The sequence below is a fragment of the Balaenoptera physalus genome (assembly GCF_965194825.1).
Source record: "Balaenoptera physalus genome assembly, chromosome: 7".
Lineage (NCBI taxonomy): Eukaryota > Metazoa > Chordata > Mammalia > Artiodactyla > Balaenopteridae > Balaenoptera > Balaenoptera physalus.
Genome location: NC_138886.1, coordinates 3,898,210 through 3,919,721, shown reverse-complemented (window position 1 = coordinate 3,919,721; position 21,512 = coordinate 3,898,210). Strand labels below are relative to the sequence as shown.

Sequence of the window (21,512 nt, the reverse complement as noted above, 5' to 3'; positions counted from 1 at the left end):
TAAAAAATTGTGAATCACTATACTGTACACCTGTAACATATAATATTGTACAGCTACTATACTTGAATTTAAAAAAAATACAGGGCTTCCCTGGTGGCGCAGGGGTTAAGAATCCGCCAATGTAGGGGACGTGGGTTCGAGCCCTGGTCCAGGAAGATCCCACATGCCGCGGAGCAACTAAGCCCGTGCGTCACAACTACTGAGCCTGCGCTCAAGAGCCTGCGAGCCACAACTACTGAGCCCACGTGCCACAACTACTGAAACCCATGCGCCTAGAGCCCGTGCTCTGCAGCAAGAGAAGCCACCGCAGTGAGAAGCCCACGCACCGCAACGAAGAGTAGCCCTCGCTCAACCCAACTAAAGAAAGCCCGCGTGCAGCAACAAAGACCCAGTGCAGCCAAAAATAAATAAATTAATTAATTAAAAAAAAATACAGCCCCCATCCCGCTGAGGGGTTCCGGTCTGGATGACTTGGGCGCACTCATACCAAAGGAGTGACGCCCGCCATGTGACAAGCAGTGCTGGTGAAGAGGAGAAACGGCTCAGCTCTGAAGGGCAAGGAGACGAAAGGCAGACCCAAACGCTTCCTGCCTGGGGGCCCGCAAGGCCAGAGTTGAATTAGACTCAGCAACTCATAACCAATTATGGATTAAGGCATAGGGCGTTTTGTACGAGAAAGTCCCGCCCCGTTTCCAGTCACTTAGGGCGCTCTGCCTTCCCCTCCCCTCCTGACAAACGATTCTCTCACCATTTCCCAGATAAGAGGGTGACCGATGGGTGGGTCAGTTTTAGGAAGAGTTGGTCTGAGGCTGGTTGAACTAAGGCGGCGGTAGGGGTCGGGGGAGCTATATTCCCAGCCCTGCCTTGTCTGCCTGCTGGCCCCTCTGCCCAAGACGGCCCCTCCGCCGACTGCCCCGCCCCCACCTCGAGAGGCTTCGGGGACAACTCAACTCCCCTGGGCCTGGTTTCCCTTCACACTGTGTTTCTGGCCCCATCACAAGCCTTCCCAGTGGCTTTGCTCTGGGCACATGAGCCTCTGTCTCCAGCTGAAGGTGGTGAGTCTGGGGCCCAGGGTACCACCCTGCCCATGGGGGATTGAGGAGGATGAGCGGGGGCAGGGGGCAGGGTCCCAGCAGGATGGACAATGCAGTGCCTACAGCGGGCACTTGATTGGAGTGGGTGGAATCGAGCCGGGGGAGCTTGGGAGCCGGGTCACAAGGAGGGAACTTGGTTACAACGGAAGTCTGTGGTTAAGTGGCCTTTCTCCTAACATTGCTGGAAGATGGAAGTCTGTTTTTTATTTAGAACTGAAGAGAAAGGGTAGAAGTGTTTTTATCATCATGTGAAAGTATCATTTAGGACAAGGGTTAGCAAACTACAGCCTGCTGCCAGTTTTTATAAATAAAGTTTTACTGGAACAAGCCACGCCCTTTCATTTATATATCACGTATGGCTGCTTTCACATTACACCAGAATTGAGAAATTGCAGCAGAGACCGTAGGGTCTGCAAAGCCTGAAGTATTTACTATCTAGCCTGGACAGAAAACAATGTGTCTACCCCCCGCTGTAGCCTGGCCTCTGAGCTCTGGGCGCTTGCCTAGGCCTGGGCAGTAGGAGACAATCAGCTTGCTGGGAACAATTTGAAGTCAGAGGAAAACAGGCTATTCAGACCAGACTTTGAAACTCAGACTGCAGCTTACTTGAGGCTCTCTCGCGATTTAGACCCACATGGCTGAGGACCACGCAGAGCAAGCCTGTGAGAACTGCCCCTCCTTCACCAGTGCCCTGGGAAGGTGCCCAGGCATCTTTCCAGATGTGGGCCTCCCAATCAATTTCTAAGCAAGAGAGTGTGTGTACGTGTCTGTGTGTGTGCGCACACGAGTTCTGGTTCTGGGCAGGACAGAGTAAGCCCACTGTAACCTGTCACCCCCACTGAAAGCAGCTGCAATGCACGGACAGAATGCAAAGGGCGGCTATTAGAGGACTCAGAAAGTATACAGTAGTAGGTGAATTGGGGTAGAAGATCTAAATTCAAGATCCCACCAAACCAGTATCCCGGAGCTGGTCTCTCCAGGCAGCCTGAAACCTGAGATGGGCAATAGGGAGGGACAGAGACAGGGCCAGGAGCCCCTATTTCTGGCTTGAGCAGTAAGAAAGGGGGCTCCCAACACGCAGAGAGAGCACGGGAAATCTCCCTGTGTTTTTTTTTCTTTTCTGTTTTTCTGCACTTCTGCCTTGAGGCCATCCTGCGTGACAAAGGGGGCCTGCGGGGGCCTGAAACTCTTACAGTGCAGGGGACCCTTCCTCTCCAGTCTCTAGAAAATGCAGCAAAGCCCCATGAATTTTTCCTCTCACTGTCCTCCTGTCACTTGGCCCTGGTCACAAGCATTGTCACAGGCAGCCTGTGACAGAGCCAGGTAGATAAAGGCCCAGCTTTCTGGCCAAAAGACCAAATAGAGGGACATCAGGGAACTGGAGGTCACCAAGAAGGTGGCAAGGAGGGGAGCGCAGGAAAGCAACCAAATGAAGTCGTTTATGGACTCCCGGCTCCCCCCCGAGCTGTGCAGGCATGGGGCTGACCCCGAACAGCCGTCCAGCCTTCCTGAGAAATGACCTACAGCACAGCCGCTGCCCAGGCCCCCCTGAGTGGCACCCACACAGCACAGAGCTGTAGAGAACCACACAGCACTGCAAAGGCCTGCGAACAGAACTGAGGTGGAAACCACAGCCCAGAGAAGGTGGTTAGAACTTGCGACCCGAGCCCAACTGAATCAATTGTCTGCTAAGACGAAAATATCAACATTCGCCATAGGATTCAAACAAGACCCAGCGTCTCAGGGCAATATTTTGAATGTTCAGGGTACAAAATTCCTTAGCGCAGGGAGAACCAGGAAAATTCAGCTCACATGGGATGGGACATTAGACACCACTACCAACATGACTCAAGGGTTGGAATTGTCAGACAAGACGGTGAAGCAGCTATTACTAAAACAACGACGATGACAAAGCTCCCAGTAAACGAATGCACACATAGAAAGCCTCGGCAAAGAAACAGAAGACAGAAAGAAGAACCAGATGGAATTTTTAGAACTGAAAAATACAATAATCAAAATTAAAAACTCACTGGACGGGCTCAAGAGTAGCCTGGAGATGAGAAAGAAAAGATTTAATGAGCCTGAAGCTAGTTCAATACAAATTATCAATCTTATCAACAGAGAGAAAAAAAGATAGAAAAAAAAACCCAAAACAAAACAGTAGAGCTTCAGCAACCCATGAGCGAACACCAAAAGGTCTGACCTTCATGCCAGTGGAGTCTCGGAGGGGAGAAGAAAGAGAATGGTGTGGGAATTTATTTGAAGAAACAATGGCTGAAAACTTCCCAAGTTTGGAGAAAAACATAAACGTATAAATTCAAGGAACCCCACAAAGAATAAATCCCAGAAAATTCATGCCCAGACATATCATAAACTTCTGAAAATTACCAACAAAGAAAACAATCTTGAAAGGAGCAAGAGAGAAAGGACATATTATTTATGAGTTTGAATGACTATGGATTTTCACCAGAAACCACAGTGTTAAAAGTGAAACATTTTGCAAAGTGCGGAAAGAAAAAATTGTCAGCCTAGAATTCTGTATCCAGAAGAAAATATCCTTCAGGAATGAAGGCAAAATAAAGACATTCTCAGATGAAGGAAAAGCAGGAGAATTCATTGCCGGCATACCTACCCTAGAAGAATTGCTAAAAAGTTTTTCAGACAGAAAGGGACACTTGGAACATCAGGAATGCAGGGGGGAACAAGAGAAATAGTAAATACCTGGATAAATATAACAAACTATTCTCCTCTTGAGTTTTTAAAATATGTTTGATGATTGAGACCGAAAATTATAACATTTGCCCGATGAGATTTTTGATGCATATAGATGAAAACATAAGACAGCTACAACATAAAGAGAAGAGAGGAAAGAGACCAATATTGCACATTCTGCCTGAAATGGTAAAATACCGACTCTAAGTAGACTGTGAAAATCTAAGTTTGTATATTGTAATCGCTAGGTCATCCACTAAAAAAAAAACAACAAAATACCTACAAAGAGACACAGTAAAACACACAAGTGAAAAATTAACATGGAATACTAAAAAAAATCCCAAACAACTGATAAATTGGATGAAGACCAAATACACATTTCTTCTTATAAATCACAGTATCACGACCCCCGTCCACATCCTAGGAGGCTGACCTCCACGGACGGCCTCACCTGGACCCCTGCCCTCTGGCTTCACGGGGTCTGGCGGAAGAGAGCGCTGACGAGAGGTCAGAAGATGGAAGGAGAGTTCAGGGCCCCCCCAATCCTCCCTCTGCCCCTCCAGGTCCGGGGCGCCTCCCTCCCCACTTCTGCAGCTGTCCTTCCATTAAAGGCTCTCCTGTGACCCCGTGGGGTGGGCCAGCTCTTTCCTACAGGAACCCCGATGGGCTCCCCAGATGCCACCTTGTTATTTTTCCTCCATCCAAGGTGAAATCCACGTGCACAGCCTGACCTTCCCTGAATTTCGGTTCTTACCCTTCTCTGCAGGTCATCTCTGCTCTGGGTCATAAACACACCGCCCTCAGCCTCCTTCATCTGGTAAAGGAGGCCCCCTCTCCCCGGAGCCCCCGCTGGCTCCATGCAGGGCTTCTCACCCGCCTGACGCAGTCCTCTTCCCTCAGGCGTTCCTGAATCAGTCTGATGAGCAGCGTGTTGGGCAACGTCTACAGGAGAGATGACACAGGATGAGAGTCTGACCTTCCGTGTGGGGCTCAAAGGGACACAGACTGGCAGGCCAGCGGGCTCGCTAAGAACTGAGGACCTGGCCCTGTGGACACAAAGCTTCTCCAGGTCCCGGACCAGGGCCCTGTGGCCTCTATGAAGCCCAGGCCCAGCTCGCGGCCCTGCCCTCGTCCAGCCTGGGCTCCTCTTTGATGACCACCCCTGCAACATGCACACGCGCCCACCTCCATGCTCTGGCTTCTCCTGTGCCCCCGCCCCGATGCTCTGCCCCACCGCCACCTGGGTGACTCCAGGCTCCCGCTGAGCCTCAGCCCCAAGTGCCACTGCCTGCAGGCAGCCCTCCCTGACCCTTCCCAGGCTGGGTTGGCGGCCGCCATAATCCTCGATGGCAAACTCTGTTACTGCACTAACCAGACGTCCTTCCAGGGGCCTGCTCACATGTCTGTCTCCCCAGAAAGTTTCACAGTTACTGGAGGAAAGGGACTGAGTCTTACTCGCTTTGTCCCCCAGACAATGGTGTACGAGAGGGAGTCGGTGGTGCCCATCTCTTCCCAAACCCACGCTCCGTGACCTCACGGTGGTAGCCTGAAGTGGGCCCTGGTATTCTGTGGCATTTGTACCACGGAAATGGGCAAATGCTACCAAGGACGGCGTTTTCCCTCAGAGAGCTGGTTGTGAACTATTGACCAGCACACCTCTGCCCCTGCACCAAAACAGCGTCAGGGGTGGAGGAAGCCCCTGCTGACTGATGACTTAACGAAACTCCATGTTCCCTAATTCGCTCAGTAAGTACTGAAAATGCTGGTGGCTTCTGCTGAGCGTGTGCTGGGTGCCAGGCACTGTGCCAGGCTACAGCAGTCAATGTTTACAGCTCTGTGCAGTCTGTACTATTTTCATCCCCTTTATACGGATGGGGAAGCTGGGCGCCAGAGAGGTTAGGTCACCTCCCTGGGCTACACAGCCAGGGAGGAGCAGAGGCAGGACCTGAACCCGGGCAGGCCAGGCTCAGGAAGGACAGACAAGCAACGGTCGGCGGGTACGCGGGAGTGATACCCAGAGTGGCCTTCCTTCTGCTTCCCCTCTTCTCAGCTGTCTCTCTCGGACTGGAAGTGACATCCCATTTTTCACAACCGGCTCTGCTCTTTCTAACAAAACCTCAAACGCCCCAGAGCCCATGCCCCCTGGAAAACCCGCTCCCAGGTGTGCCCTTGACCCCCGGTCACTAAAAGCGGGTGCTTCTCCCCAAACGCCCCAACACTCGGCCAAGGGAGACTCCTGGGTCAGCCCCAGGCCACACATCCCAAGCTATGTCCAGGCTGACCAGCCTCCAGGAGGGGGCAGGGCTTCTGCCAGGTGCGGGTGAGGGCCCTCAGGGCCACGGCCCAGCAGGGGAGCCCAGAGGCACCCAGCTGTGCGGCGAGGGGCAGGGGAAATCTACCTTACACTCCTTTTGCCAAGCTGGGGACCCTGAAGGGGGAACACGTAGGCCCGGGGGGACGAGCACCTTTCCCTAATTTCCCAAAGTATCCTTAGGGCAAGCGGTGGGCCTGGCAACATGTCAGTGATGCTGGAGAAAAGTCTGGACCTCTCATTTTAGAGCCAGCGTCCAGAGTGACCAGATCCTGCCTCGGGAATGCTGCCATGTCTGTCTGGAGTGATGAAGGAGCATCTAAAGGGACAGAGAGCTGGGACATCACAGAGCCTCTGGGAGAGGCTGTGGGAACGTTCGGGGCTGCTGACTTAGAAATGGCGTTTTAATAAGCATCCATGCACGTGGCAGAACCCATCCATGCCTCACTCTCATTACGTCCTGGGAGCGAGAGTCAGGGGAATAGACAGCACTCGGCCCCCTCCATGTTTACCTGCGCGCAGTGAACCGGCTTCGGTCAGTTCACACACAGAGCAATTCCGAGAGAGGGAGTGGGGTACCAGATGTACAGAGAAGGGCTGGGAGGTAGGGGGCCAATCCCCATGGGGGCTCGAGTTCTCCTGGATTCTACAGGCAGCACCCTGACCTGTCTTCTCTTTGAGCCGTTTGAATGGGTTCCCTGACAAGAGCAGGCTGGGCTTGGGCATGTGGAGGTGGCAGTGAAGGGTGTCCCGGGAACCGGCTCACAGGGGAGGGCCAGGGGCTAGAGGGGGAGGAGGTGGAAGGCCTGTGAGCCGTGATCCAGGAGGTTCTCTCCGGCTTCAGAAGGATGGCCCGAGTGGGGAAAGAATGTTCCCAGGGAGAACCCTGGGGGACCACTGGATTGGCTGGGGACGCAGGCACTCATGATTTGGACCTTGGTCACCCGCTGAGTGACCCGGGACAGTGCCTTCAGTGCTCTGAGCCTCACTTTCCGCGTCTGTAAACGAGACAAAGACCAAGTGCTTCAAAGAGTTGCCATGAGGATTAAATGAGGTAATACACGTGACGCCTGGGACATGCGTGGCCCCCAGCAAGGGCTCGGTGCTATGGCAATTGTTACCCTCAGGCCCCCTTAATAAACCCTGCACCTCCTTCCTCAGCGAGGATCTGGATGAGGAAGCAGCTCTACCCACTGGGCCACTGATGCCTGGTCTGTGTCACCTCCCCCTGTAGTGTACAACCAGGGGCCCAAATCTCTCCCAACTCCCACTCACATCTCTGATAAAAGATGTGGGAAGTCAAAATAAATTCCAAATGCTAAGGCCCATTGCTGGGGGGTGGGGGATTCCTGGAACAGGCGTTTTTATGTAGAGCAGAGACTCACCCTCAGCATTAGGGCTCATCCCCCCAACCCCTGCCCAAGGCTGGCTCCATTCATGGTTCAAACTCCCACCTCTTGCCTACATAATGGCTGCTGCAGCTCCAACCAGCTGGGTGACCTTGGGTCTTGCCCTCTTCAGGCCTCACACACTACACCAGTAGAAATGAGTAACAATACTTCAGTGTTTGCTTTTATTTTCTGCCCAGCATCCATACACCCCGCCTCCAGTAATATACAGTCCCCCAAAGTTCCTTTGAGGCCACACTGTCTTGCCCTTCAGCCTTTACAGTTTCTGTGGGGTCAAGCCCACCATCGGATCCAGAGGAGGGCCCTGATTGGTCCAAGCTGATCAGCATATCCCACTCCTGGCCACTGTGATTGTTTCAGAGGCTGCCCAAGGCCCAGTCCCAGTGAGTGAAGAGTCAGGGCCAGGACATGAGTGCAATCATCAGGGGCAGGAACCTTGCTTTCCGCTGGATCTGAAGCTGAGAGCATGTAACAGCTGGAGCTGCAGCAGCCACTTTGCAGGCACGGGGGGAGTATAAGGGAATAAAACCAGCACAAAAGGAGAGAGAGAAACCAGGCCTCTCAGCTCCAGAATGGCTTTTCCAGGATGTGGAATTGGACGAGGAAGAGCAGACAGCAAGAGGATAAGGGAGGGGGCGCCTCCGACGGGAACTTGCAATGTCTCCCCTTGAAAGTTATGGGGCCGCTATGGCTTCTAGAAGTGGACAGCAAAAGTCAAGAGCAAGAGTGAGCGGGAGAGAGAGAATGAATGAGTGAGTAGCCCGGAGACGAGAGGGAGGCTGGCCGGCACCTGGGCCCTGGTCTCAGGATCTCCTAAGACACCTCCGTGTCCTTACATCTGCCCTCTGCCCATTTCCTGCTTAAGCCAGGAGTTCTCAACTTGAACGTGCACCCCAGAAGAGCTTGTTGACTCACACATCACTGGCCTCGCCCCAGGGTTTCTGACTCGGCAGGTCCGGGTTAGGCTGGGAATCTGCATTTCGCGTAGGTTTTCGGGTGATGCTGAGGATGCTGGTCAGGGGACCACACCTGGAGCACCACTGACTTAAGCGAACTCCAGCACCCAAGACCCGACCCCACGTGGAAGAAGTTGCTGGAGAGGGAGAGTGTCCTGCTGGTGCCCATATGTCCCAACGATCCCAAGAGCCGCCCCACCCCCGGGGCTGCCAAGGGGAACAGGGAGCAGCCCTGCCCCTCCCCTCCACGTGGCTTCTATCCTTTCCTGTCCCCTGGTGTCCCCCGCCGACCCCAGGCGCAGCCAGTTTCCATCCGGAGATTCCTCTCCCTTCCCTGCCATCACCCATTCGGGAAGCAGCATTCAAACAGGTTCTGGGACGCGGGGGACGAGGGGGGTGCAAGCCAATCAAAGAACACGGGTTGAAAGGCGACAGGTCCGGGTGGAGTGCGGCGCCCCCCATGGCCCGCACAGCGGCGGGGGACAGGCCGGCGACTTTGAGCGCGGCCCCTCGTGAGTGCCCCCCACCCCCACCCCCCGCCGCTGACTGCCTCTGTGCTGTCTCGGTGCCAGCTTTGATGTGTCACGTCAGCAGCGGGGGCTTCCCAGGGGCCGCTGCTCGGAGCCCTGCCAAACTGTCTTCGCAGGAATCAGGCTCCCTCCTTCCCGAGCTCTGCTGTGCTCTCCCACCCCAGCCCCCAGAGCCTGGCTTTTGGGGGAGAATCAGGGACAAACAAACGGATGGAGCCCAGTGCAGCCCCTGCTGGTCACCTAGAAGGCCCAGCCCAGGTGCAGGCCCCGGCCCCTCGGCATCCCACTCGGTGGCAACGCGACTGCCAGCCTGCCTCCTTGCCGTAAGGGGCAGCATCAGCTGCGTTGGCCCCAGTTTGGACCTTTCTTCTCCTCCCAGCTCCCAAGTCCTGGCTCTGGCCCCCGGGGCACCTCACTGAGCTTCTCCTGCCTGGGCTTCCTCCACAGGATGGCAGCAGCCCACATGGTCCCATCACCAGGCCCCAGCCTCAGGGCCCCTGACGTCGCTGTCACCTTTGGGTAACGCTTGCTCAGGAGTTGTGGGCATCTTGATCAACTGTATGAACTTCCATCTGGAGCAAAGCGGGAAGGGGAAGAGTTGAGACTCCTGGTCTGCCAGGAGGGGAGGGGCCTCCCTAGAGGGGCTGCTGGTGGGGGAGGGAAGGCCCGTACTTGGACTTGCGCTCACTTAAGAACTGATCTGAGAATCCTTTAAAGACAACTCTCCTTTCAAAGTTTCTGCTGCTTCTCGGGGCTGTCAGAGCAGGTTTACGTGGAAGGGACTCTCCTGGTTCTGAGAGGCAGGGCCCAGGCAGAGTCTGGAACGGGAACAGGAGGTGAGAGGAGGGAGAGGACAGGAGATGAGGCTTTGAAGGGAAAGCAGAGACCCCACCACGGGGCACCGACGGGCCCGCAGAGGGAGGTGGCCGGGAAGGGAGACCCGGTGGTGGGAAAGGCCAGCAAACTTTAAAGGAGCTATGGAGACTGGTCTTTGGGTTTCTCTGTCCCCATCCTGGGCTGTCCCCATCCTCCTCCGCCCCAAACCTTCCAAAAGGGACCATTCCGCACCACTGCCTTGGCTGTCGGACAGGGAAGGACAGAGTGTGCGGGCTCCTTCTGGCTCTGTCTGAACACAGCCCCCAGGACAGAGAGCAGCCAGGTGGGAGATGGAATGGCCGGAGGGGAAGGAGACAAGCCAGAGGACTTGGAAGCCAGGACTGCCAGGCAATGCCGGGAATCCTCAGAAATACTTGCAGGGGACTACACCTCTCTGTGTAGACAGAGGCAGGATAAGGGCACGAGTGCTATTATTTGGACGTTAAAGAATGGTGACTGACAACTGGCCGCTTGGGTACATCATGTTACATCAGGTTCTTGATTTTTACATGGGACTGAAGTTGGGAATTAAACGGAACTGAAGTTAGGAAGAATCCAGCTTTGGCTCCTTCTGGTCTGAGCAGCCTTTACAGTGGGGCTCATTTATTCATTCGACAAACACAGGCAGTTCTGCTCTAACACAACCTTGATTTAGCAATAACTGTGCTGTAAAAGTAATAACTGCCGTGAGAAAAGGGGAATGGTGTCTGGGCTGGGCTCCCAGATGACCAGACGAGAACTCCCTAGGGAGCATGTTTAAATGCAGATGCCTGGTCCCCCACTTCCAGGGATTCAGACTAAAAGAGTCTGGTGGCGCCCAGGTGAGTCTAATGTGCTGCTCAGGTTGAGCACCTCTGGACTCTGCAGTTTTAAATTTGCAAATACATATGCTTCCTGCAGGGATTTCAATAATAAAGCTTTTCTTTTCTTTCTTTTCTTTCTTTGTTTTTTTTTTTTTCAGTAAAATTCTAATACACTCTAGAGCAATCAGCTCCATCCAGCTCCTGCTGCAAAGAAATGTCCTTTCCCCATGGAACCTGTACGCTCTTCCCCGCCCAGAGCCACGTCTAGGGCTTAGCAGGTGCTGAGCCGAGCTGGTTGCCGCCCGTCTTGTCTTCATCTTCGTTCATCGGGCCGGGTCTTGACCATGTGGCCGTGTGGTCACTGTTCCTCCAAGAACTCGGAAGGAAGCTTCCGGGCCTCGTGGGCTGCCCGTGAATGATGGCTGGTGGGACAAGTATCAGAGACGGCCAGCCCGTGGCTGCAAGTAGCAGAGATCGCCCGGGCTGTCCAGGGCAGAAGAGGGGATCGGAAGGGGGACGCAGTGACGTGCCTGCAAAGGCAGGTAGAGCAACGAGACAGCTTTATGGGTGCGCCCTGATGGAGGCTGCAGGCGGCCAGCTGGAAGCAGGGCATCCTATGTGCTTGGTTAGGGGAGCATATCTGGCTGGAAGTGGGGACAAAGACGAGGGAAGCTGGCAGTTCAATATGAATCAAGTCCTGGCCACTTGGGACCGACTGTCACCGGGGTTATTGTTGGGCTTCCTGGACTGAACTAGAGGCGCAGGCTGACCTCCCCCCGAGTCTGACTCTCAGCCCGGCCTCCTGGGCTGGTTTCTGAAGACAGTGGGCTGGTTTCCTGGGCAGCTTGCTTAGGCTGTGGCACAGAGGTCTCTTTCTAAGTCTGGTCTCTGGTCACTGTACATTCAGCCTCTCAGCAGATGTAGACCAGGACACCCAGGGATGAAATGAAGTGCTGCGTGGGCTTTGCTTTCAATAACCCGGGAGCAGGAGATAAGGGGCATCTACCTGCGACTAGATTGCCGTGAGTTGATACTAGTTGAAGCCAGGCGATGAGTCCGTGGTGGTTCTTATACTGTTCTCACTGCTCCTGAGCACCTTTACAATATCTTACAATAAAGCTAGAAACAAGCCAACAGCAAAGCCGTTTCCCACCCCTGGTTGCCCTGAGCCCCCAGCCTCCTCAGGCTACGCCTGCCCATGCGGGTTTTGGGACACTCTGCCAGATTCTGAGTTCTTCCACATCATCGCCCAGCATGACTCTGGTAATCGCTCCACAGAGCCCCTAAATCTTGCCACCTGTACGCTCTTCCCCGCCCAGAGCCACGTCTAGGGCTTAACAGGTGCCCAGAGGACACTCAGGAAATGAATTTGTCAAGCGAGCCACCGACTGCATGAGGGCTTTCTGGCCCTGCACCCTCGGTTGGGTACCCTCAGTCTCCCCCACTGGCTAGAAGTCCCCAGGGGCGAGGAGAAGGAACTCATCTCTGGGTCTCCCACGGCACGGCACGCAGGACGGTGCTTGGCATACAGGAGGTAATGAGGAAGTGTTTCAGAAACCATTTGGAAATTCCGAAGATGGAAGCGTCTTGGTTAACACCCGCTACATAAGAGAATTCTGTACAGGAGGGCACAGCCAAGATTAGCAGGAGAAAATTACGTATTTGAAGGTATTATTGCTGCCTGCAGAAAGAGCTATAAAGGCTCCAGATCAGCAGATGCTTTAAAGACAGCACTTAATGAGTGGCCTCGCTGGGCGGGCGGCGGCTGCGGCAAGGCCACGCACCCGCCCCGGCTCCTCAGAGCCCTTCCCTCCTTGATCAGTCCTGACGCCTCAGCCTTTCATCTTCCCTCCACCCGCGCTTCCGAACCAAAGAACCCCAACAAGACACCCTTGAAAGCACTTCGATGTGGTCTGAAATACGCTGATAATTAGAGTAATGAAACCCAGGAGGAATTTCCTTAAACGCCCTCCTCGCCGTTGAATTTTCTAACCCTAATAAAAGCATCTTTATCCTAGAAATGAGCCTGCCTCCCCCACCTGAAAAGCTCATCTTCTGCAGGAAATGAGATAGCCACTTTCTTTCTAAAACTGCATTCCCACCCGAAAAGCTGGTATCCCCCAAACTCTGCCCAGACACTCTGACTCCTGCAAGACGGCAGGGCAGTGCAGGGGCGTCACCTGCTTGCCCTGAGAGCCCCAGCCAGGCGACGTGGGGTCCGGAAGCGCTCTGGATTACCGTTTGGGTAGCGGGGCGGGGGGTGGGCACTGACCTTGCTGAAGGAGGCTTTCCTTCACGTCCCTCAAACTGTTACTATCGGCAAACTTGAGGCTGGGAGTTTGCCTAAGTGACACGTTCATCTCCAGGAACTGCCCGCACCCTGCGGGCCCTCCTGGCTGTGGCCGTGCTCCATGGCCTCGATGCACCTGCTGTGCACACCCCTCCCCAGAGCTGGCCCGGCCCCGGGGCCCCCTGACCAGCTGGCCCACACAAATCCCTTTCCTGGAAATTTGGCCTTGGAGCTGCCTCTGTGGGTGGTGTGAACCGAAGACACGGGAACCTGGACGAGGGTGGTGGGCACGAGTGGCCGTGGAAGGCAGAAGACGAAAGGAAGGCAGAACCACGGGGAGAACGGAGACAGAGACAAGCAGCCGCACAGGGCAGAGGAGGCCAGGGTGCTGCCCAGTTCCCGGCCACAGAGCCAGGGAGGCGGGCGCTTCCTCCATCCGGGGCCCAGGAGTCACTGCGTCCCCCTTCCGATCCCCTCTTCTGCCCTGGGCAGCCTGGGCGATCTCCGCTACTTGCAGCCATGGGCTGGCCGTCTCTGCTACTTGCCCCACCAGCCATCATTCATGGGCAGCCCACGAGGCCCGGAAGCTTCCTTCCGAGTTCTTGGAGGAACAGTGACCACACGGCCACATGGTCAAGACCCGGCCCGATGAACGAAGATGAAGACAAGACGGGCGGCGACCAGCTCTCGGCTGCGGCCTCTGCAGAGACGGGCAGGAGACCCAGGGTTCTCACCCCGACTGGCGGCCCGAGCCCTGGGCAGCCCCGGGTGGGGCCTGAATCCTGCCCTGGCCCTGGGCACTTACTCAACCTCACCAGGTATCAGCACACCTCGCAGGAAAATCGTGAGGGGAGGGGGGGGGCCTGCGCACGCTTAGCGCTCAGCAGACACCAGGACCCCGACGCTTCTGAGCCGTCTCCGTGTCGGGAAGAACGCCTGAAGGAACACCCCCGCTGCTCTGGGCTGAAGGCCCGCGTCCCCGCAAGGTCATGTGTTGAAATCCTCAAGCTGATGGTACTGGGAGGTGGGGCCTTCGGGTGCCCTTAAGAAGGAGGCTCCAGAGAGCTCCCTGTCCTGTCGCCACGTGAGGCTACCGTGAGAAGACGGTCGTCAGCCAACACTGAGTCTGCGGGCGCCATGACCTTGGACTTCCCAGCCTCCAGAACTGTGAGGTACGTTCTGTTTCCCAGCCACCCGGTCTCTGCGACAGCAGCCTGAGTGGACTGAGGCATCTGCTTACGCTCCAAAGGGGATTTTGAAAAGATATTTGGACATTTCTATTTGCATTTAAGAGAACCAACATGATCAAGCCCTATATTTCCCTTTTCGGGGCTTCCCTGGTGGCGCAGTGGTTGAGAATCCGCCTGCCAATGCAGGGAACACAGGTTCGAGCCCTGGTCCGGGAAGATCCCACATGCTGCAGAGCAGCTAAGCTCGTGCGCCACAGCTACTGAGCCTGCGCTCTAGAGCCCGTGAGCCACAACTACTGAGCCCGCGTGCTGCAACTACTGAAGCCCGCGCGCCTAGAGCCCGTGCCCCGCAACAAGAGAAGCCACTGCAATGAGAAGCCCGTGCACCGCAATGAAGAGTAGCCCCTGCTCGCCACAACTAGAGAAAGCCCACGTGAGGCAACGAAGACCCAACGCAGCCAAAAATAAAAATAAATTAAAAAAAAAAAAAGTCTTTCAAATATAGTGTTGGTGGGATTTTAGAAACAGACCCCTGATCCTCCTGGGATGCCACAGGGTGCCCACCCCGAGGGGCGGAAGGAAGTGCCCCTGAGCTGCAGCACTCAGGGTCTTTCCACTCTGGGGAGAGCTGGACCACTGTCCTTTAAACCCCCCGCCAGCTCAGGCCTGCAGGTCCTGGTGCAGGCCGGCAGGCGCACCACCTGTGGGATGGAGACCCCCGCCCCGCCCCCACCCACGTGACCTGGAGACCCTAAGAAGAGCAGGGCTGGGCCGCTCCCTCGGTACCGCACCCTCACGGTTACTGGTCCTCTCCCACCACAAACCCCTCACCTCCGTACCCACCGGGATCCGTGGGCCCTACTAAAGAATCCTCTCCTTCCTTCTGTCACATCCTGCCTGTATTTCATTTTACCCCAGTATTTTCTCTCACTTCCTCCACCAGGAAATGGAAAGAGTGGGGTAGGTGATGGGGGAGCCTTGGGAGCTCTCACCCCGTCCTGTTCCCCAGGACCCGTCCTACCTGGAACTTCTCATAATGCCTCCTGGCATCTGCAGCCAGAGAGGAATATTCTTGTGCTATCAAGCTCTCCACGCTGAGGAGATTGCTATTCAGGTGTTTGCCAAGCCACATTGCCTGAAGAAAAGAAAGAGGAAGAGAAAATTTTTGTGAAAGGAATAATTAAGAGGACGCCATTACAATGCCCGGGTCCTTCCATATGCTACCAGAAAAGGCTGTCACAGGGAAGCATAATTATTTCTGGCTGGAAGGAGGCCACCAAGGGAGACAAACCCATAAAGTCCCTCCCAGCCGTGGAATTCTGCTTGCCTGCCATTTCTTCTTCAACCAGCCACTGACTCTAACGGGACCTGGGAAACCTATGCTTTACCGCCCTGGGCCTGCCTCTTCAAGCTCCGTGGACCATGAGTTCTTAACTCAAGAGAGGTTTAGAACAGGACACACGGGGACAGGCCCTAATAGAGGTCACGACCCATACTCAATGTTCATTTTTTCTTAAAGAATGGGGGATGGCATATTCTCGCCAAGCGAACGTTTAGTTCATCAACGGCCACTATATATACTCTACCAGGGAAGAACACGTTTTAAGGTATAATCGTGCAACAAAATGTTCTTAACACCAAGATTAGACTGATGACCATTTCAGCAGCGGGATGATTCAAAAGGCCCCGGAGGGGGAATTCCCTGGTGGTCCAGTGGTTAGGACTCGGCGCTTTCGCTGCCGAGGACTCGGGTTCAATCCCTGGCCAGGGAACTAAGATCCCGCAAGCCGCACGGCATGGCCAAAAAGAAAAAGAAGGCCCTAGAGGTCCCCCAGGGCAGGTATGAACCTTCATCTTTCTGCTCCTTGTGCTGGGAAATGTCAGCAACAAGACCAGGAAATAGCCCGTTAGGCTTTCACCATGTATCACCTTATTGTAAAATGAGATTTGTGTGTCCCTACACAGCAGACAGGGGTGGGAACAGTGAATTTGCCCAAAGGCTTGTAGCTGAAACACCAGTTAGTGCCAGCGACTGCCAGGTCCCCAGGTCCAGGAGCCCCTGGTTTCTAACAGTGAAATGGCGATCGGGAGGGTGAACTGCGGAGAGGAGTGAAAGCTGACAGCCTGACCCTGAGGAACGAAGCAGAAAAACCACAGAGAGATAGACGGATGGATGGATGAACGGATGGACAGACAGATAGGTGACAGATAAATAGAAGAGCTGGCTATCCTAACTCCAAAAGCAGGGCCGATGCACGTGGTTTTATGTAAGGACCAGACATCTTAATTCCTTTTCAGAATAAAGCCAGGCGCCAGCGAGTCAGGGGAAACCACCTGCCACATCATCTGGGCCCAGGAGGAGAGCTGACAGCGATGACACAGTGATGGAGGAAGAGTTCGCTAATGTTTATTTTTTTAAGTAAAGTATATAGTTGATTTACAATGTTGTGTTAGGTTCTGGCGTATAGCAGAGTGACTCAGATAGATATATATTCTTTTTCAGATTCCTTCCCATTATAGGTTGTTACAAGACATTGAATATAGTTCCCTGTGCTCTACAGTAGGACCTTGTTGTTTATCATTAACTTATGTTACCTGATGCTCACTAACCAGGCTTTTGAAAAAACAGAGTTCCATCTCAGATGGTAATAATTTGAAGACGCTTTTGGCACTTAAAAAAGGAGCTGAAAGATTAAAACCATACATGAAATGAAGCTTCAGCTTCAGGACAGGGGTTGCCTCCAAGGAGGGAGAGACAAAAAGGAGTGAGGGAAGTGGGGTGAGGTATTTGCCGTATCTTTAAAGTTCTACTATCTTTGAAATGGAGAGAAAGTTGTCAAAGCAAATATGACAAAATGATAAGTTCCTGTAAAATCCGGGAGTGGGATACATGAGTATCTCTGGTGTAGTTTCTCTGCTTTTCTGACTGGTTAAAACATTTCATAATTAAAATTTTACGAGTGAATCTGAAGACTCCACACCAAAAGTCTTTGCAATGTGTGTGCCATTTGACCCAGCACTTCCCCTTCTAGAAATGTATCCTAAGGATGGAACGAAGGGTTTGCCATGATGGTGGCCATGTAGCCATGAGAAAACCCTGGAAGGAATATCCCACACATTCAAAGAATGCTTATCTCTGGATGGTTGGGGAACTCTACTTTTGTTTTTTGTATTTTCTAGGTTTTCTACTACAATCACATACTGCCTCTTGTCATGAGAAAATAAGTTAAGAAGCAGGAGAGAGAAAACATGAAAAAAAGCTCAGTTATGTTGAAAATTCGCAGAGGTGCAGTCTCATTCCGTCTCTGCAGGACAAATGAGATACTACCGTATTACAACACTTAATATGATACACTTACTATAGTTGTTTTCCCCGAGGCGGGTGGACCTAATATCACAATCTTCGGCACTGTGGAATAAAGAGATTTGAGTGTCACCATTCAATATGACAAAGCAACCTCCCGCGTCTGCGGAGCTCTGGGTGTATTTCTTTCCTCCCCAGATTTCATTTTCTGGAAGTGACGCGGTCGTTTGTAACCCAGTGGCTCCGAGATGCTCCCACCACAGAACATACGCTCTGTGTTTAGAGAGGTAAGTGATCACTGAGATGGTTTATGTTTCTGTCTCCAAGGGGATGTGGACACGGTAACTTGTTTGCCAAACTAATAAATATCAAGAACAATTGGGATTTCAAACACCATAAAGCATTTTAAACAGGGACTTTGTCTCAGGGACACGCTCTCAAATAAAGCTGTATTTTATGTAAATCGACCTTCAAAGGTGGGTTGTTGTTGTTGTTGTTTTAATATCTATGCCTTTTTATTTAGCAACGTGTATTCCCCATCATTTTACAGAGGGAAATAATGGGGAAAAGCCTGGAGTGTATGGGCCAGATTTATAAAACCCCAGATAGAAAAGGCTTTGTTTTCAAATACGGGCATTTCTATGAAGATGGAAACCGCTGGCTTCGGTGTGATACTCCTGGCTCTGGAAGGCTCCCGACCCTGCAGAGCTCCCGAAGACACTACCAGACTAGCGATTAGGTACTGGTCATTGGAAAAGAAAAAAAAAAAACAAAAAAAACAGCATCTTAAGAAAAGTGCTGGAAGGCGTGTGCTTCGGTCAAAATGAAGGAAACGGAATGTGGTGTCTGGACAGGTGAACCCACGCTGGTTCCTCCCTGAGTGCCACCTTGATTATGTCACCCCTCCCCCAGCTGTGGGAAGCGAGGGGCGCAGCACCCAGGTTGGGGAACCAGGCCTCTGCCTAGGCCTGTCAGCCTGGCCCCAGCCCACGGGGAAGGATGAACAGGTGTGCACAGCAACGCAGGGAGCCCGTTCCTGCCAGGCCTCCGAGAGGGAGCCTCGTCCAGGTGGAGGACCTCCTAGTTTGGGAGTGGACACAGGGAAGGAACTAGAGGTTCTGGCCCCCGAGTTCATGATCTTCAGCAGACCTACACCCAGCCAGGCTGCTTGGGTTTAAATACACTTGTGCCCCAATTCACAGCACCTTCTCATTTTCAGGGGAAACGCAGAGGGCAAGTTCAGGATAATTCACCGATTCACTCCACAAATACTCATCGAGCGCCTCATCCAAGCTCGCCCTGGGCTGAATGCTGCCGAGAAAAGCAAGGTGGCCTGAGGCCCGCACCGGGTCAGCGAGGTAGTCGCGTTCGACCAGACCTGAGAGGGAGGGCCGGCCTCTGCCCCGTCTCCGCGAGGGAACTGCCTCTCCTCAGGCCCAGGAATGATGTCGGACACGCGTCACAGCTTTCTGCTGCTGCTTGATGTCTGTGTGCCTCCAGCTGACGGCCTTAGAGCAAACACTGTCGCTGCCCATGTTTCTAAATCTGGCCCACTGGCCCCACTGTTGTGAAATGTAAGCAACTTGCTTCTTGGAAGCCCGAAGCCTTTCCTGGGGCTGGTGATGTGAATCAGGGATGTGGGACAGGAAGGCCCCCGGTCAGGGCAGCACCTGGCCTGCTGCCAGGAGGCGCTGCCAGGCTCCAGCTCAGCAAACCCCTGCACGTACCCTTTCTCTCCAAGTCACGCTCGGCAAGGCAGCCTCCGGGCCTCCTCAGCAGGGTGGACTCAGCTGCCAGTGTCCTTCTGGCCAAGGGGCTCCGTGCTCCTTTAAGTCCCCTTGGACCCTTGCTGAGGGGCCTGACCTCAACAGGAGGCTGGGCTGTGTCCTGGGCATCCTCACAGCCTCGCCTAGCTGGGGATCCAGAAGGTCGCCCAGGAGCCCTGAGCAATCCTCTCCCTCGATCTTGGACTTGCTCGTTCTTCCTGACGATGTTCTTCCCATGTTCCTACCTTGTCACCTGTCACCTCCCCATCAGGAATGTCCTCCTCACCCCAGCCCCCCCCAGCCCCACTGGCTTCCTCTTCTGAGATTCTCAGCCCACTCCTGACTAAGGGGCTGCTGCAGCCTTGGTGAGCTCTGTCCCCTGCTGAGCAGCTGAGCGGGTCCCCAGGGGGCAGGGACCGAGTCTCATCCTCCTTTCCTGCAGCCAGAACTGCGAGGGGCCACACACGTAGCAGGGCCTTTGGTGGCCTCCTCCTCGGCTGCCCCCCTCTCTGTGGCCACTGAGTGTTTGGTTACCTGTGTCACCACCATCACTACCTCCTTACAAAGGCATCTTCTGCCTGTTGGCATTCTCGGTTACAAGCTGCAGGAACCAGACGTGGCTGAGTCGGGTAGAGGGGGGTTTATTCAAAGGCCAGCGTGGCTCAGAGAGTCCTGCCCGGGCGGGAGGCAGGCCCGGGGCCACCTACCAGGAACAATGCCCCACGTGAGGCCACCAAGGGGTGTGGGCGGAGCTGCACTGGGCACCTGACACTGCAGCCTGTGTCCAGAATGCCGCTCAGGCACGGCCACGGCCACCGGGAGCCGGGCTCTGCAGGGCCGCCAGGGAGAGCACCTCCCAGACCATGTCCAGAGTCGGGGCTCCACTGAGCGGAGAAGCTCAGGGCACAGGCCCAGGGCAGGCAAGGCATTTTCGGCTGCGGGGGTGGGAGCCAGGGCGGGGCTTCACAGCCCGTTCTCTGCTCTGGCCTTGTAACCTGGGGCAAGGCCTTCCGGGGGCCCTGCAACCTGAGGAGAGAAGCCACAGCAGGCGGAAAACACTGCTCATGGGATGAGTCTGGAAACGAGGTGGCTCTGGGAACACTTGGTCAGGGGAGATTGGAGCTGGGATGCCACGGAAGGCTCGCGGGGAGGGGCCGCATCAGGGCAGCAGGGAGGGAGGTCGAGGGCGGAGGGGCCCGCTGCGCTGAAGCAAAGAGCTCGCTTGGACCGGACCATGGGGAGAACGCCTGCTTGCCGAAGCCAGAGGATGAAAGGGCGGTGGGGCGGCGTGGGGAGGAGGGGGGCCTGGCTCAGGTGCCGACGCCCTGCTGCCTCTCCAGGGCTCTAAGCCCAGGCCTCCGCTGAAGCTCCCTAGAACTTGGGCCAGACGCAACAAGGCTCAGGGCCTGAGGGACCGACAAGAAGGGGCTGCCTGCACCTTGACGAGAGCATTTTGGGAACGAGCCGACTCCCAGGTTGCACGTTCATTTCGACAAAGTTGTGAGGCGCCACGGCTGCTGGGGAAGCCCTCCCCTTCCTGGCCCTGTAAGTGGCACCCAAATTGTACACATCTGTGGAAATACTTTAAAAGGGGAACATCCACGGCCTTTCTCCCCCCCTAATTTCTCGCACACATTTATGTGATTAATTTCAGTTTCTTAAAATCTAACACCTTGAAACTCCAGCCCTGCTCATGAGTAATTATTTATAAACAGTGTCATAAAAGGCTGCTTGACTGCCAAGAGTAATCAACTTCTTCAACCCACTTCAAAGGAAATCAAAAAACCTTTCCATCCACAGAGCCTTTTGAGGTTTAACTAGGAGCATGATTTAAAATTCACAAGAAAACCCTTAGGTATTGGAGCTCTAATACACAGCTTTCTTGGACAAACGTTTGATAAAAAACGAAACATACCATTATATACACCATCGCCTGCTTTAATATTGCCCAGGGCTACTGTAAATGCTCACTTTGTACTAAATCTGGTTTTCTCGCAGCGAAGGGGCTGCCAGCCCCTGTGCCGGCGGCTCCCCTCGTTCCCTCACGTGCACGCTCACCGCCAAGAGTCCAGAGCCTTCTGTCCCTCTACACTAGCCACTGGCCATGCCACCATGTGTCACAGCGAACCCCTACCCACCCAACACCCACATCCAGGAGGCGGAGGGTTGAGCGCCCGGCTGCAGTTAACACGGGCCACTGCATGGCCGGGAGAAGGCAGGACCGACTGACCCGCTAGCCCGGGGCTGCAGAAGTGCTCGCTGGACATCAGG

At 54.4% G+C, this 21,512-nt stretch overlaps 1 protein-coding gene and 1 long non-coding RNA gene across 9 annotated transcripts in view; both read right to left on the bottom strand.

Annotated features, from left to right (window-relative positions):
* The window catches only part of AK8 (adenylate kinase 8), a 133,369-nt gene that overhangs the window by 106,216 nt on the left and 5,641 nt on the right, over positions 1-21,512 (bottom strand). For 5 of the 8 annotated variants that reach the window (XM_082468207.1, XM_082468209.1, XM_082468213.1 and 2 more), the window contains 3 exons: positions 17,531-17,580; positions 15,193-15,306; positions 4,680-4,748 (listed from right to left, as the gene is read on the bottom strand). In XM_082468207.1, coding sequence (XP_082324333.1) covers positions 4,680-4,748; positions 15,193-15,306; positions 17,531-17,580 — 233 coding nt within the window. The remainder of the gene's footprint in view (positions 1-4,679; positions 4,749-15,192; positions 15,307-17,530; positions 17,581-21,512) is intronic. The other 3 variants (XM_082468211.1, XM_082468214.1, XM_082468208.1) reach the window with 2 other exon arrangements.
* LOC309663791 lies at positions 10,830-12,922 on the bottom strand. The gene is made up of 2 exons (XR_014265472.1): positions 11,989-12,922; positions 10,830-10,925 (listed from the first exon to the last, which is right to left on the bottom strand). It is a non-coding gene; the product is annotated as an uncharacterized lncRNA (long non-coding RNA).